The following is a 16768-nucleotide window of genomic DNA, read 5'->3' as shown; positions in this document are numbered from 1 at the left end:
AGGCTAAAGAGACTGTCAGTCTCCCTCGGACTGGGGCGCCATGCAAGATCTCACCTCGTGGGGTATCACTGATGATAAGAAAGGTGAGGAATCAGCCCAGAACTACAAGGGAGGAGCTGGTCAATGACATGAAGAGAGCTGGGACCACAGTTTCAAAGGTCACTGTCGGTAGAACACTACGCCGTCATGGTTTCAAATCATGCATTGCACGGAAGGTTCCCCTGCTCAAGTCATCACATGTCCAGGCCCGTCTGAAGTTTGCCAAAGACCATCTGGATGATCCAGAGGAGGCATGGGAGAAAGTCATGTGGTCAGATGAGACCAAAGTAGAAGTTTTTGGTCTAAACTTCACTCGTCGTGTTTGGAGGAAAAAGAAGGATGAGTTGCATCCCAATAACACCAGGATAACCAAGGAGTGGCTCCGTAAGAGGCATATCAAGGTTCTGGAGTGGCCTAGCCAGTCTCCAGACCTCAATCCAATAGAACATCTTTGGAGGGAGCTTAAACTCTGCGCTGCTCAGCGACAGCCCCGAAACCTGACAGATCTAGAGGAGATCTGTGTGGAGGAGGAGATCTGTGTGGAGGAGTAGGCCAAAGTCCCTGTTGCAGTGTGTGCAAACCTGGTCAAGAACTACAGAAAAAGTTTGACCTCTGTAATTGCAAAGAAAGGTTTCTGTACCAAATATTAACACTGATTTTCTCAGGTGTTCAAATACTTATGTTCAGTAGTGCAAGACAAATAAATTCTTTAAAAATCATACAATGTGATTTCCTGAAATTTTTTTTGATTCTGTCTCTCAGAGTGGGAATGCACCTACAATGTGAATTTCAGACCCCTCCATGATTTCTAAGTGGGAGAACTTGCAAAATCACAGGGTGTTAAAATACTTCTGTTGTATGTCCCAAAATTCACAATCTATGTCCTGCAAAGCATTGTTCAGGGGAAGGGTAAAAGAAAGCCATTTCTTAAGCCCAACCAACAGTCAGTATAACTGAGCTTCAGAAGTCCTTTACAGAGTTTTTTTTTTGCTGTAAGGCAACCATCTCAGCAGCAATCCATCAATCAGACCGTTATGACAGAGTGGCTAGCCCACTTCGAATTTACCCAAGGGCATTTAAAGGACTAAGAGCATGAAGAAAAAAAAATTCTCTGGTATGATGAGACAAAAGCTAAAATTCAAAAACTATGTCAGGCAGACACCGGGTAGTACTCATCACCTGGCTACAGGGAAGCATGATGGTGGCAGCACCATGCTCCAGGGGTACTTCTCAGCAGAAGGGATGAGGAGGATGGTTAGAACTGAGGGAAGGATGAATGCATCCAGTACATAAAGGTCCTTGAAGAAAACCTGCTCTACAGCTCACATGACCTAAGACCGGGGCGATGGTTCATCTTTCAGCACGACAGTAACCACAAGCACACAACCAAGACAACAGTGGAGCAGCTTCAGGACAAGTCTCTGAGTGCGTTTGAGGAGCTCAGCCAAACCCCAAGACTTAAACCCCATACAACACCTGCAGAGAGATCTAAAGATGGCAGTTCATTTATGGGGTTTGAGTGGATTTTGATGGTCAAAAATGGCAGTTCTGTCAGTTTAAAGTTCAATCTACAACACAATGAAGTGTGCAAAAAGTGATGGGGTCTGGGTACTTTCTGGAGCCACTGTGTTCTCCCTCTGTCTCTCACAGAAAACACACCACTACACAACACAAGTCACCCTGTACTTCATTAAAAGAAGCCTGTATACAGTAAATAGTTCTAGCACAGACATGGAATCCAGTACACACCCACACCCAACACTTTCATAAATTACTGGATACACATACAGCCATCCACTAAATATATACGCATGCTGACTCCACCCACAGTATTTACCTGCTCATATGTGCTTGCATATGGATGTGTGTGTTTGAGCATGCCAGTGTGCATACATACTTTTTAAGAGAAGCATGCGTGTATGTGTTCTTGTATTATATGTACATGTGCTTCAGGATATACTTAGCATCTGGACTAAACACATACTGTGAGACACATGAGAGACAAATTCTACAGAAACTATGAGTAAACTAAAATATGACACCATAACGTTTCTCGTCTGCTCACACATCCATAGTTTAGTGTTGATGTAACAATATGAAAAAAAAAAAAATGTGTGAGCTTGAAAAACAACTTGTGGCCTACTAAACATACAAATAATCTTTGAGTATAAGGCCAGTGAAGCAACTGTTAAAATAACATCAAGTATCAAGTTATAGAAATCAGTCATCAATTGGCTCAATTAATTGCCCAAAACCCAAAGACAGTCCATGTACAATAACATGGAACAGAGAAAAACTGTAAATACAAAAACATTTTCTGCAGTGGTGTATTACAGGAAGACCAAACAAAAGTCTCGGAGATAAAAATTATAATTCCAGTCGAATGTTCTGACACACACACTGATATGAATGGGAAAGTGTGTCCAAACCTTTCACTGGCAGTCTAGTCTAACAAATAACTTGTATGTCTCTGTGAAAATGCTCTTTTAATGGAGCAAACAGAGGTAACTGTGTGTTCAGGTTACCTTGTCATCAGGGTTTTCCTCTGCCACGCAGGACTGGATGTAAATCATGAGGGAGTCAATAAGGTTATGGCAGTCTCTCATTGCCCTCCTCTCCCTCTGTTTTGCACAGCTCAGGTTCCTACACACATAATTTAATCATTCATTTAGAACCACATGGAGACACAAACATGTCTACATAATAAGAGCAGTGCCAGCAACTTTCACCCTGTAGGCACTCCTGATCAGTGTGAGTAGGCGTGTGGTGAGATTTCCAAAGAAGTAGAGGTTGGATCAAAGCCCTGTTCTGACTAATTATTATTTTTATTACCTTAGAATGTTTTCTGATTTATTTCCTGGCAAAGAAAGTTGCTTTCGACTTTTCCCGTTTAGGGGTCGCCACAGCGAATCGTCACACTGACGACTCACATGTTGACATTTTTCACGTGTTTTACGCCGGATGCCCTTCCTGAGGCAACCCTGACTCGAACCCGGGCCTACCAGGGATGGTTATTTATTTCCTGGTAATCGACTATTAAATCAATCAAGGATTAAACAAAAACCTCTATGACATTAAAATATTGCTCTGTTTAATGAAACCTGAAGGGAACTATCCGTCCAGTGTAAATGTCTTTTGACTGATATATGCCTTCAAAATATAAAAGATCAAACATTTATTCTATTTTTGTTTAACCAATATTTAGCCAAGGGAATCCCAGTAAGAATAGAGACCTTTTTCACCAAACAGAAAAAGGAGGTACTGATCATAAACAAATATTCTCACCGCAGGCACCCTGTGGCGTTGAAGAAGACATCAGGGTGTATGTTGTTGTGCGTGCTGTTATCTGACCAGCAGGTGAATGGCACCACCACATTCTCAGTCAGGGCTGGCAGAGCTGTTGCTGTAAGTTCTTCCTTCAGCTCATCAGCAGAGGACAAGTTCCACAGCAGGCCTGCACGTGGTAAGAAGAATAGTTACAAGCATTGAGAAAATCCTCCAGTTCCACTTGAGCTATTTCATTCATGCACAATGCAGTTGCCCTTGGAGCAGCACATCAGTTTTATTCTTTGTGGAATTCTGATGCCTGCAAAACATTCCAAAAAAAGTTGGGACAGTTGCATTTTGAGGTAAAACAATAAATAAAATGATTATTTGATTTGAAACAGGTTATTGCGATCATGATTTGGATTTCACAAAAAGTTGCATCCAGGAAAGGCCAAGCCCTTTAGGAGCAAAGATGGGCCAAGGACCGCCAGTTTGCCAACATATGCGTGAAAAATTACTGTGTTGAAAAACAATGTTCCTCAAAGAAAGATAGGAAGGGATTAGGATATGTCAGCCTTTATGGTGCATAACATAATTAAAAGATCCAAGGACTCTGGAGGGATTTTAGTGTGTAAAGGGCAAAGGCACACGGCTAAGCTGGATGACCGTGCTGTCTGATCCCTCAGACGGCACTGCATCAAGTGATATAACCACATGGGCTTAGGATTACTTTGGCACACCTGTGTCAAGCACTACAATACAGTTGCATCTATGAATGGTGCTTACAACTGTGCTGTGCCAAAAGGAAGCCAAATGTCAACAGAGTCTAGAGGCACAGTCGACTGCTTGGGGCTCTGAAGCATCTGGGACGGACCATCACACAGTGGAAACGTAATGTGGTCAGACGAATCAGTATTTTAGGTCTTTTTAGAAGAAATGGATGCCATGTACTCCAGACCAAAGACTAAAAGGACCATCCAGATTGTTACCAGGAACAAAGCCAGGGTCTGTCACGTTCTGGGGTTGTATAGTGTAGTAGCAAAGGTAACTTACACTTCTGTGATGGCTCCATTAATGCTGAAAAATAGAGAGAGATTTTGGAGCAACACATGCTGGCTTCAAGGTGACATCTTTTCCAAGGATCCCATGCATATTTCATTATGAGCCTCACACTGCTCACATTACCAAGGCTGTGGAGGAAAAAGCTGCGAGTGCTGGACTGGTCTGCCTGTAGTCCTGATCTGTCCCCAATAGAGAATGTGTGGCGCATTTTGAAACGCAAATTGCGTCAACAAAGACCCACGACTGTTGTGCATCTTAAGACTTGTTTGCAGGAGGAATGGGACAAAATTTGCACTTGACACACTTGATCACTTCATGTCCTCAGTCCCTAAATGTCTTTTATGTGTTGTGAAAAGGAACAGCAACACCATACCATCCCAGCATTTTTTGGAATGTTTTTGCGGGCATCAGTATTGAAGTGAGTGTTTATTCTGAACAAAGAATAAAACTTATTAGGTATCACATCACATAATGCACTGCTGTATTGTTTTCAACGTAATACAGGACACAGATGACTTACAAATCACTATTTTCAGTTTTAATTTTGATTTTACATACCATTCCAAATTTTACTTGTACTCTCTAAATGTAGATAAAAGAGTAAGATCTCATTTTGGAAGACATTTTGTATGTTTAAAAAGAATGCAGATACTTGTTTTCGCTGTGAAACGTAGAAAAAAAAATCACTTAAAGTAAACCAACAAATACTGTGTATGAATATACTGTATGTATTGACCCTGGTGGCTAGGTCTGTTCTGTTATTATGTCTCGGGCTGTATGACGCTAGAGCTCTCAAAAACACCGTGAGGGAATTTCTTCAAATGTGGCACAAATGTCCAACTGGACTCAAGACTCAACTGATTAGATTTTGGTGGTCAAAGGTTGGTGACCTCACTTCTGTCCCATACCTGTGAATTTGACTGGTTGGCGTACAATTGCAAAGTGGTAATTCTAGTTTTATTCGGTGTATTTATTTTGCGGCCATCATGTTCTACCTAAAACAATAAAAATTTGCATAATGTTGTAAACCACATGTCTGTTGACTGTATGTAAGAAGCAAATGCCTGTCCCGCAGGTTTAGGGACAGGCCATATCTTTGTTGATTTACCTCTATATTAAAGGTCCACTAAGTCTATCTTTTGCCCAATAATTTGAGGAGTCCAACAGTACTTAAAGTCCTGAAAAAGAAATCCTACCTGTGATTTGTTTCTGAGTCTCAGTAGAATCTGTCTCCTTTAGTAGCTGCAGGGCCTTAGCTATACCACCACAGTGCTGAACCTCCAGCTTGTTGTTCTGGTCCTTAAACACCAGGTTCCTCAGAGCCCCAGCAGCAGCCTGGCTCACCTCAGGGCTGGAGCTCCGCAGCAGCGTGACGAGACCAGGGATGCCTCGTAGCTGGAAAACCTACGACACAGAAATGCGGCGGGAACGAATGTGAGGCGTAGCAATAGATTAACAACAAAGAAAGATACAAACAGAAAGAGAAGCCAAGTGTGAAAACAAATTCTTTCTCCTCCTTTTCCCTTAAGGCAAAGGCAAAACAATCATCTCACAAATGTAATAAATAAAATGTGAAAATAGCATGTATGAATGTTTGGAGGGTGTGGCTCTACAGGAAGAGTTTACAGTGCATTTGTGTGTGAGCGTTTGAACCTCCTGTTTGGCGCGGTCCTCTTTGAAGGTGGCATGTTGGATGAAGGTTGCTCCACACTGCTGGTATTTCTCTTCAGCGGAGGAGAGGAACTCTACAGCCTCCTTTAGAGTCAAGTCGGACATTGCACTGTTTGCACTGCAGATACAGAAATAAGATACTTTATTAATCTAGTGCCACAAGATCAACCAACAGCATGGATTTAATGTAGGAAACAGTGCTGATCCATTTAAAAGATCATAAGCTGCACTTTAAAGCTAATGTGAACTCACGCTGATATTTTCATAGTACCCATCCTGCCCTCAGTGTTGGACTGGGCAAAGGGTGGCTGGATGTTGCGTGTCTGGCCATCGGTCACAGAAACGGTGCTGTATCTACTTACTCGATTCTGGATGGTCTGCCCTTTGCCTCTCTTAAAAACAAAACAAAACAAAAGACGAAAATAGCAGTTTACAATTCTAATTTTGGTCCTGTAGTACCTGCAGCACACACAAAATGATGACATAGTAACATTCAGTAACATTGCAGTTTAATATGAAAAGAGCTGCTCACCATAACAGGTGCAGGTACAGTAGCAAAAGAAGACAGTGGAACCAATGCAGGGTCACTGCGACTGGGTTTCAGCCCATTGGGACTCTGGGCCCAACTGGAATTGTTGATCTGCTGTAAGCCTGAGGTGCTGAGATGTCTTCCTCCCAGGTTTTTAGAGGATTGTGTGCGACTTTTCTGAGTGTTTACCTAAAAAGAGACAATGTGTGAATCACATTTTCTTACATAACACAATTCAATGTTCTTCAAAGGTTTTAAAATCAGGGGCCTACAAAGCACTATTTTCAAATTATACTGAATAATACACACAGCACTGTGTAAAAAGCCCACACCAGCCAGTTGTAAAAAAAAAACTGTAGCTTAGCTGCCACTGACAAAATGCTTGCCTTTTTCCCCTAACTAACAGGAATACCATTATCTGCTAAAACAAGGCAGCTCTGTTGCAACAATCCAGGTCACAAAAAGGAAAACCCACTTTTCACATGAACAGTTCTCAAAGACATCTCTCCTTTGAACCAAGGCAGAGGAATGTGACTTGGCACACAACCTGTATAACTCTTCTTTTCCTTCTTAGCTTATGTAAAAGGCAGCACAATGCACTAGACAAGCACACAAAGTAACATAATATCTGTCACTGGAGATCAACTCAAGCCGTTTACGTCACACAACCGCTGCTGTGGATGAACATTTTCTCACAGAGAAGCTTTGTGTACAGCTCATACACAGCAGCTGTTGGACATGTCTTCACAGTCCTGATATCATTAAGCAGCTTAATCTCATTAAATTATGTATTGTCTATGTATCAATTTACTCTGCCTTTTTGGCTTTGAATGCCTGTGGGTGTGTGTCTATAAAAAAAACAAACAAACATACTACTCAAGCTTTGCCTCAAGAAATCAAGACAGAAACAAAAAACTCCTTGCTAATGCTTTAATGATCAGTCATTCTTGAAATTAAACCCTTGTCTTGTATGGACTTGTGTGAACAATTACAATGAAATCACATATCTGGTAGAAAAACATGCCCATTGGTTTCTGAACACAATGAATGTTAGTAAGGAGGGACATGTACTCAGCAAGATAAAGTAAGGCAAAACATTCCCTTCCAAAAACCTCAAACATTTTCTCACAGTTAATCACTGCAGCTGACATGTGGACATTTTGATTTGTGGAATTTATCAGAATGGGTTATTAGCCAATAAGGAAGCAGGTGACGCCGACACACATGCTGTTCTTTTTTTTTTCAACTGCACGGGCCTCTCTCTGTGTACTGACTCTCTTTCCTGTTTCAAACTGGTGCAGTTGCTCAGTTACTTGCTATACACAAGCTCTGCTACTTAGCAACAGAAGTAGGATGGCAAAGAAATCCTTCAACAACACATCTGATAAGAACTGACAGCATGTTTACTCTTATACTACTGCATGCTCCCTTCATTTGGGTACAGCCTGAGCCACAGGGACCTTCTGGTCAGCAGAGAAGGATATTCTGCAGACCAAATACAAGCAGCACTGACACACAGCAAGATACTTCTTTGTCTTAGAAGACATAAATTTAGTTAAAAATTTAATGACTAAATATGACTGCAAGTATTTATTGTTAATAATATGATTTAGATAAACATAAATAAGAGCAGTGAGGGCCACTGACAGCACATGGCATTCACAATTAGTTAAAAAAAAAAAAAAAAAAAAAAGCATCAAGTATGTAATGTTTTTGTCAGGATAAGGGAATGCAAAGTAATTTATGATCTCATAACAAGCAATGGCAGGAATCCAAAATTGCAAAACTGTGAAATATGACTGGACTGATTTGTATTTGTTTTACATTGCTAGATCTCTGCAACAACATGATGAGCAAGGGCGGAGCCAGGGGGTGGCCAGAGGTGGCACAAGCCACCCCGAGAATCCGGCTGGTTTGTTGAAAAATTATTGCCTTAAATACAACTAGCATTTTTCTGGTGCTTTATAATTGATATTGATGAAAAAGAAATTTTATTTTTATATCATATGTGCAGCATGATGTTTGCATTTATTTCTCCAATTGTTTTGTTGTGGAGAACTTGGCATAATTTGGGGGGTGGGTGACTGTGCAGCAGCAATGGGAGTAAATAAGGAGTGCAGCTAAAGTTAGCTAAAGAAAGCACTATGTGTGTCTCATTTTAAGACAAAATAAAGATTTCAATTCTTAATAATGTATGGTTTATTATTTCATAGAATTAGGGGTTTAATTTACACATATTTCAAATGTCCCACCCCTCTCCGAGTCTGTGCCCCAACCTGGAAACCCGTCCAAAATTTTCTAAAGCCGCCACTAATGATAAAGTATAAGTAAAAATAGTAATTCCCATAAAATTTCTCAATTGAATTTCCTCTAAATGTAATATCACATAATATTATAATGTTTAGGCTTTGGTGAAATCAATTGTATTTTTTGTTTATATTAGTTTATTATCAAGGTCATAGTTCAAGGTGGTCTTATAGTGGACTACATTATATTAACAAGTGTGTGTAGAGATGTACCTAATAAAGTGGCCACTGTATATCAATATTCATATAAAGAGGAGGGAGAAATGTTAGAACCTGTGGTTACTAGGTCAGCAGTGCATTATTTACCAAACAAATACACTCACTAATTTCACCTTTGGAATTTAGGCAAGGTGACACAATCAACACACACATTATAAAAAAAAAAAGCAGTGACAGAGATGTATACTGTGATGTGATGACTATGAGTCTTCATCAGCAAGAACACACCGCCACACTCCTTAGACATGCCTCAACTCACTGTCAGTAGATCAGGCCAGCCCAGAACAAATAAATACACTGACACGCAAATACATGCACACAAAACCACACTGATGAAGTCGTCTCTTGTGTGGAATTCAGATAAGTCCAGTATTAGCGAGAGGAACGAAATTAACAATGGCATTCAAAAACAATACTGTATTCACACCGACACTGTAAAATGCACTCGTACACGTACAGGCACGGGACAAAAACACATGAATGTGTGTATACACAAACTGAAAATAATACTCCCCTTAAATGTTGTTAAAGCAACTAGAAGGCACAATTAACCAACTAAATGGCTCAGGGTTTGTGCTGTGGCATGCAACCAGATGAATCAATCTGGCCACAGATATGAACGGTTGATTGCCTAACAAAATAAGAAAGCCATGTGACAACGCTACCGGTTCAACCAGCATTGCTATGGCATAATGCTTTGCCAAACATTGTCATAAATCACCCATAAATGAGAAGATTAATAATGATGCACCCACTGATTCTGTTACTACAATCAATTATACTTTCACAAACCAAACTTCGCACAGTTAAGACTCAAACCATTTGCAGGCAGCTGGGAGAGACTTTTGGCATGTGTCTGGGCTACCAGACATCTTTTAGACTTTTTTCATCTTTACTGCATTTTTCAAAAACATGCTCCAGGGAAAGAATAGTTTGACATTTTTGGAAGTACACTTATTTGCTTTCTCACTAAGATGAGTAGCTTGATACCATTCCCATATAGTGTACGTCTGTTCAGTATGAAACTGGACTAGACCTAGCAATACTGGGAACAAGGAACTGTCGAGCCTGGCTCTGTCTGAAACAAACAAAATGCACCCATTCCTGACTTCCTGGAGCAGTGACCAAAATAGTCCCACAGATAACAAACTGTAAAACCACAAGTTTACATTTTTATACTTGGGACTCTGTATGGATAAAACTAACAAGATATAACATGTTCATTAGTGAGCTTTATAGGTCTGGTAGGCAGATTCTGTTACCAGGGCCAGATATGCTTTTTCAGGCATTATGGCAAGCTAATAACAACAACCAATATTTCCTCAGAGCTTTGCTTGTATGCAATACATTTTTCAAAAATAATTTTATTGTTGTCAACACATCAGGCTGTTACACAAGAAATAATAATAATTACCACTTTGTAGCCTGATGACATAGCCGAGTTGGTCCGGCTGAAGGTGCCATTTGCTTTGGATGGTGAAAACCTGAACGATCCAAAATCGTTATATGTTATCAAAGCCGGTGGAGTCAGGCCTGTTAAAAAAAAGCAGACATAGAGTATGAGAAATGACACAAAGAACAGCAAGGCACAGAGAGAAGAAGAATTCAGAGACCCATTCCAGAAATGACTTTTTAACCCTCAAGATGTTACTAGGAGCGATGGGATAAATAACAACAAAGAAACCTGAAGCACACCTATACAGATTACTGTTGTGATGGTGGTAACCAAAGGAAGAGAAAGTCTCCAATGAACATCAAAGACACTGGCAGGAAGGCCTGAGGGTGTTGTTTAAAAGTTGGTGTCTTCATGTTGGCTTCGGGTTTCCACAGCCCTGATAATTAGTCGGGCTCATAATGCATGTTTTACTTGATGTTCCTCGTTATTCATTTAAACCGCTTTATGGTGATTTCTGCTTCCTATAGACTCACAACACCGCCAAATACTCCCTCTACATCTGGAAAAATGACTGCAGAAAAATGTGCTCCTTTCCCGATACAGAAGTGACTCAAGTGTGCGTCACTGGACAGTCTCATTCTCTGGTGGACTTACAATCTAAGGTATTTATTATTAGCTCAGCTGAAAACTGCACAATTATAAAAGAGATTTGTGAGAGGGAAGTGTAGACCACAAATAAATAAATGAATGGAGCAATACTTTAAAAGATCAACTTTACGTATTTAAACTAGATAGTTAAAAAAAACCCACATTCACTGGTGTATTTAACACGATGTTTTAAGAGAGAAATTAAATTTCTTGCCTGTTTGCAATTTGTTTAACTATTTGGTTCCTTATTTTCCATTGGCCAATGCTATCATTGCTTATACTTGTACACATTTTTTGGCAAAACAGGTCAAATCTGCCAAGTCAAAAGTGGTACCTTAATCTAATAATGTGTATAATGTTTTGTCGGTTATTTATTAAATCGCTGTGTGGTTCGATCAATTTTTGATGGATTGAATTAAATTGTTATTAATTCATTAAGAACTACGTTACATATTTTATGTATACTTTATGCATATTGTCAGCTCAAATATCAATGACAAAAACTTTTTGTGGAAAACAACATTCATTTCTAAAGCCTATTGTTTATCATACCTTTGTTATTCAAAATCAATATTAAAAAATGAACAGTAGGTTCATTTTGTTTTGAAGATACAAAGACCGAACCACACATATTACAAGTTTTAATATTAATATACATGTCTGCCAATCCTTCCATCAGACAGAGACAGACGTGACATCATTTCAGTCACAGTTTGCAGTCAGCGTTACGTGTTGTGTCTAAGCTTATAATGCCCAGCCTTCATACATAGTCTGCATGTTTTAGTACCATTGCATGACTCACTGCCATATGGTGCCAAATGTCCTGCAATGACCTCACCACTAAAAGCTTATGGTAGTAAACAGATGTGGATACTGTACAGAAAATGAACTAAGGACATAAACTGCAAAATAAAATAAAATAAAAAAGCCTTAAAGAGACAGTTTTCTAAAAGTCAGCCTACTATCCAGCCGAGCAGATTGTTTCAGTATTATGTGCTGAATACAACAGAACCTCCAATACAACAGAAATTAAAACTCAGCAGTGACATGACTTTCAAGAAGCAACAAAACAAAAAGAGTTACTAAGGATTATTCACAGACACCACCATGGGCAACCTTTACAGAGAATTTTGTGGTAGAAAGCAGTTTCATTCATGTTGCACATTGATGAAGGTACAGCTGAATCGTCTCTACGTTTACATGTGTTGTGCCAAACATATAAACCAAACAACTAGAGCTAAAAGAAGCATTGTGATGGATCTAGATGAACAAACTCCTCTTGACTGACATACTTGGACTGATAGTAGTTATGGAACAATCATCAAGAGGCAAATACCTCACAAGCTCAGCCATCAAACCAAAGCTGCCTGGAAGGCAAATACGGCTCAGGATAAATGAGGAAATATACCTTTTTTGTAATTTGGTTGACCTGCCCCTTTAATGTGACAGCACAGGTTTGGTCCTAGCCTTCAGTAGCAAAATCTACAGCAGCAAGTGCCCAACTAATTTCTGACATCACCACCACTGTCGCTACGACACCTCCTTCTGGACAAAATCATTATTTCAGTGCACTGAAGAAGGTTCCATGTTGTTCATGTTTTTGTCCCAGCATTAAAGCTTAGAGCAGCCTGACAAGCCCAGGGATGTGTGCAACTCTGCCCTTGTAGCACAACTTCTTATGATTCAGTGTTTGTCTTCTCTTTACAAATATTGTGCTGTGTTTTGTAGAATCATTGGCGCCAGCCTGAATTAAACAAACCTATTTCAATTTTCATTGTAAAGAGTTCATTTTGAAGCTCTGCATTATGTGAACCATCTTTTTCTAATTTCAGGCACAGCCTTTGAAGTCTAAATTAAAGTTTGTTTTCTGGAGCCCATGATTCTACGTCTGTCACTGGAACATTTTTCTATTCCATCATTTAATGAAAGCCCATTTTTAAACATGTCAGAGACAACATTTTACAATCGACTGAAACATCTAAAGTGTCAGTAAAAGTGTAAAACTGCAGAGAGTGTCTGCAGAACATGCTACATCATGTAACAGCCATGCACTACATCCCAACTGGAGGATGTGCACACATTTCGCAACATAAAAATATTTTGTTTCTCGGTGTTGGTGGATGTTTATAATGTCTCTTGCAGCAATACCAAACACCAGTGGTGTTAGAAAGACTGAAATCTAATGTGGGGTTTTTGCAAGACTGCATTCCAAACTGATATGATGGAGTAGTGTGTGGCTGCTGTTCTTTTGAGCTCACACTAACAAAAATCGCTTTGTTGTTCAACAGCAGCCAGGATCACATTTCATGGAGTGTACATTTCTGACTAAATTCTTCCCTGTCTTCTTCCCAATCACAAGTTAATACACTTTTGATATTTGCTCAGCGAGAAAGTGTAAAAGTTGCCTAATTTTGTAGAAAGACGTTGCAAAGAACAAGCCCCCAACATGTTTGCTTTGTATTATTCTTAATATTGTGAGGTTTTATAAAGGCTTTCCCATACTTGTAGGTGAAGGAGACAGCGAGCCGTTCCTCCCCATTTTGGATTTGCTCCTCTTGATGGTGTGCACCTGATCCAGCACGCGCTGTTGTCCCGAGCGCAGCTTGTCGTCGGAGGGCACCGCGAGCGACGTGTCCTCCGCGTACCCGACGGCCATCGCTGATCGCAGCGGTTCCGGAGCCATCATCTTCCCAGATCGGTGCCCTTCCCGTGAGCGGATTGTTCAAATCAGCTTCCAAAAATTAAAAACTGCGTACTGACAGAGTGCAGCGTACGGCGGATGTGCCAACTACGCACACAGACTTAATGTTCCTAGAACAGCTGGGTCAAACTCCACCCCCGGCACCGCGCCTCACGGAGGTGGAATGAAAGAGTTCAAATGCAGGTGCGGCGTCAGGGGAGGGGCCGAGACAGACACTCATGCTTAAAAGCTTAGTGCATGGTGGAATATCTGCACAGCTGTGGGGCGTCAGAGGATTAGTGCAAAGGAAGGAAGGAAATAGGCTATATCAAACAAAATCTGTCAGATAAATGTACAGCAATAAAAAAGAACATTTTCCTCTGGAGTTTAGTGTAATAAAGCATAAATGTATAAATATGCCCCTTGATATATAAGAAAAGAATGAAAACACAATGAGGAACGCAATTTAGTTTGTTTTCACAGGTTTTCTTGAAGCTTCTAATACTTATGACCATATGAACCATGAAAATCTTTTTCACAAATTGTACAAAGTGGCAGGTTCCTAGATTTCTAGTGAGAACTCTGGTTTTCTGTTATGCAAATTGTTGCAAGTAAAATGGGGAAATTCTGTATCTGCTCCTTTCCATGTTAACAGGGTTTGACAAGGAAAGGAGCAGATTATCGTTTCTTTTTTATATTTAAATGGATGATCTTTCAATGCACATAAATGGCTGGGAAACAGGGCAGAAAGTAAAAGAAATAAACGCCATACCTGCACAGGCACATATACAGTATATATACCTGCATGCACACAGATCAGTACCATACACATGCACCCACATAGATATTTACAATTCCATATTCATAGCAACATCATGTTTTTCAGCCCCAATCCTGAAAAATTCATATTTAAAAAGCATACAAATACAGATATTGTTTTTGAATATTACATTCTTAAAATCCTCTGAGCTGGATTAGTGTGACTACTTTTTTATAATTGCTTTTCATGTCAACAAATTATCAAAAGCAGAGGTGAGACAGGTCAGGACATGAGCAAGTGTAACTTGACATAAGTCAGCTAGAAACTACAGCAAAGAAAAAGGGAGGAATCAAAGAGAAGAATAACTGGGTTGTTTTGGATAAGTTTCTGAAAGTGTCATTTTCCCACCACACCCTTCTTCTCAACACTGCCAAGGAAACAAACGCATGTCATGTGGGTAATGTACCTGTGACGTGTGTGTGTGTGTGTATTTATTGAAATGTAAGTTAAAGGGGGTGTCAATGAACTCAGCTCCTCTTGGTATATCCTAACCAGAGGTTTTATCCAAGAGACATTTGATCTACTCAGTATATATCCAAGAAGGTGAGACAAGGCAGGGCAGTGTGGTGTCGGTTGATTAGATTTGACAGCTGAAGACCAGAATGATCGATTAGTGTTGGAAATGACAATCACACTGAAACTAAACCTGTATCAGTACTTGTCCATGACTTAGTTATTTACTGATTAAAAGTGAGACACAGTCTTGAGCAACCTGTTAACTATGTTAGATGTATTCTCATACAACTGTGATGGTAGCAGGCTTATGCAGTAAGCACCACACCCTGCCTGAAGGCTTTGTGTGTGTGTGTATGTGTGTGTGTGTGTGTCAATGCTCACCACTTGCAGTTTTGGCAGCATGGAGTTGATAAGCAGAGCCTTCAGACAGCCACTGACTAATGTCTACTGCCTAAAGAGCGTAAAGAGTGTGTGGAATACTGGAACTGCACAATTGTTCATGTTACTCAGAACCTTGACAAGGCTATGAGGTTAAAAGTGTAAAGCCAAAGGTCACTAAAGCTTTATCAAATTGTTTTATAGTTTGTAGGTGAAACAAACATGCTTTTGTGTGCATTTAAAGGTCACATACTGTCACCACTGTTTGACAGCTTGTATAAAGACCATACAGCCTTGTGTGTCTGAAGTCAGACCTTGGTAAAAGAACTCACTTTACGTCTTGTAAATGTGCCAAACACAGAGAATATAGAACATTTATGTATTTATAAAGATCCTGAAAAAAGTGTAAGCGTTCAGTTGGACTTATGTGTACAGGCCGACTCTATACAAATTTTTAAACTTAAAAAGTATTCAGACCCTGCGCTGTGCAATTCCAAATTGTACTCAAGTGCATCTTGTTTCTTTGAGTAAACCTGTTGCAAACTGTTTGGCCATAGTTCAGAGCACCAGAACTCCAGAAAAGTCCTTTCCCAGCATGCACATGACCTGAAACTAGGGCAGTAGTTCATCTAGTAGTATGCAGTCAGAATAATTTGTACATCTCTTATCATTTCTAATAATTTGTTTTTTTGAATAACTTATATCATCATTTATATTGTACTTGTGTTGAGCTCCTACTTGACCCTTATTTATCCAAGATATTCAGTCTTTCTATAATTAAGGAAACCCATCATTAATAGCATTACATTAATAGCATTGCATTGATGTGAGCTCACTCCAAGATCTGCGCAGACTCATAAGTACTGTGTAAAGGCAAAACCATTAATGTTATGTAACTGTAGGGAAGACATGGTATGTATGACAAATAACGCGAGTCAGATTGGATGAGGGCATTATGCATGTGGAGACAGTAAAGCTCGACAGTGATTTAGGTGCAGACCAGATTCTAAACATATTTCACTCTTACAGCATTTTGTGGTAGTGAAACACATTCTCACCCCAGGGCATCAAATACTGACGCTAATAGGTATGAAACACACAAAGTCTTGGGACACAACAGCGTTAAGCCCCTCACACTAGTATGACAGGCCAAAGATTCGTCATCAAACGTCAGTAAACACCTTGTCTTTATACACAAAAACGCCAAAGGTTACTGGACAGCCTGCCAGTATTGGAACAGACTGGGTAGTCAGCAATATTTAGGCAACAGTGCCACCTGGTAGGCCAAAAGATAACT

General features: G+C 40.0%; 1 protein-coding gene across 1 annotated transcript in view; it reads right to left on the bottom strand.

Moving 5' to 3' along the window:
* The window catches only part of pkp1a (plakophilin 1a), a 21414-nt gene extending 7366 nt beyond the window's left edge, over positions 1-14048 (bottom strand). Inside the window, exons 1-8 of the mRNA XM_020616361.1 lie at positions 13640-14048; positions 10508-10626; positions 6572-6757; positions 6292-6431; positions 6022-6157; positions 5565-5772; positions 3325-3493; positions 2565-2682 (exon numbers count right to left, since the gene is read on the bottom strand). Coding sequence (XP_020472017.1) covers positions 2565-2682; positions 3325-3493; positions 5565-5772; positions 6022-6157; positions 6292-6431; positions 6572-6757; positions 10508-10626; positions 13640-13823 — 1260 coding nt within the window. The 5' untranslated portion in view covers positions 13824-14048. The remainder of the gene's footprint in view (positions 1-2564; positions 2683-3324; positions 3494-5564; positions 5773-6021; positions 6158-6291; positions 6432-6571; positions 6758-10507; positions 10627-13639) is intronic.
* Positions 14049-16768: the final 2720 nt, after the last annotated feature.

This window comes from Monopterus albus, unplaced genomic scaffold (assembly GCF_001952655.1).
Source record: "Monopterus albus unplaced genomic scaffold, M_albus_1.0 scaffold6.1, whole genome shotgun sequence".
NCBI lineage: Eukaryota > Metazoa > Chordata > Actinopteri > Synbranchiformes > Synbranchidae > Monopterus > Monopterus albus.
Note: the sequence above shows the minus strand (reverse complement) of the source record. Positions and strands in the feature narration are given on the sequence as shown.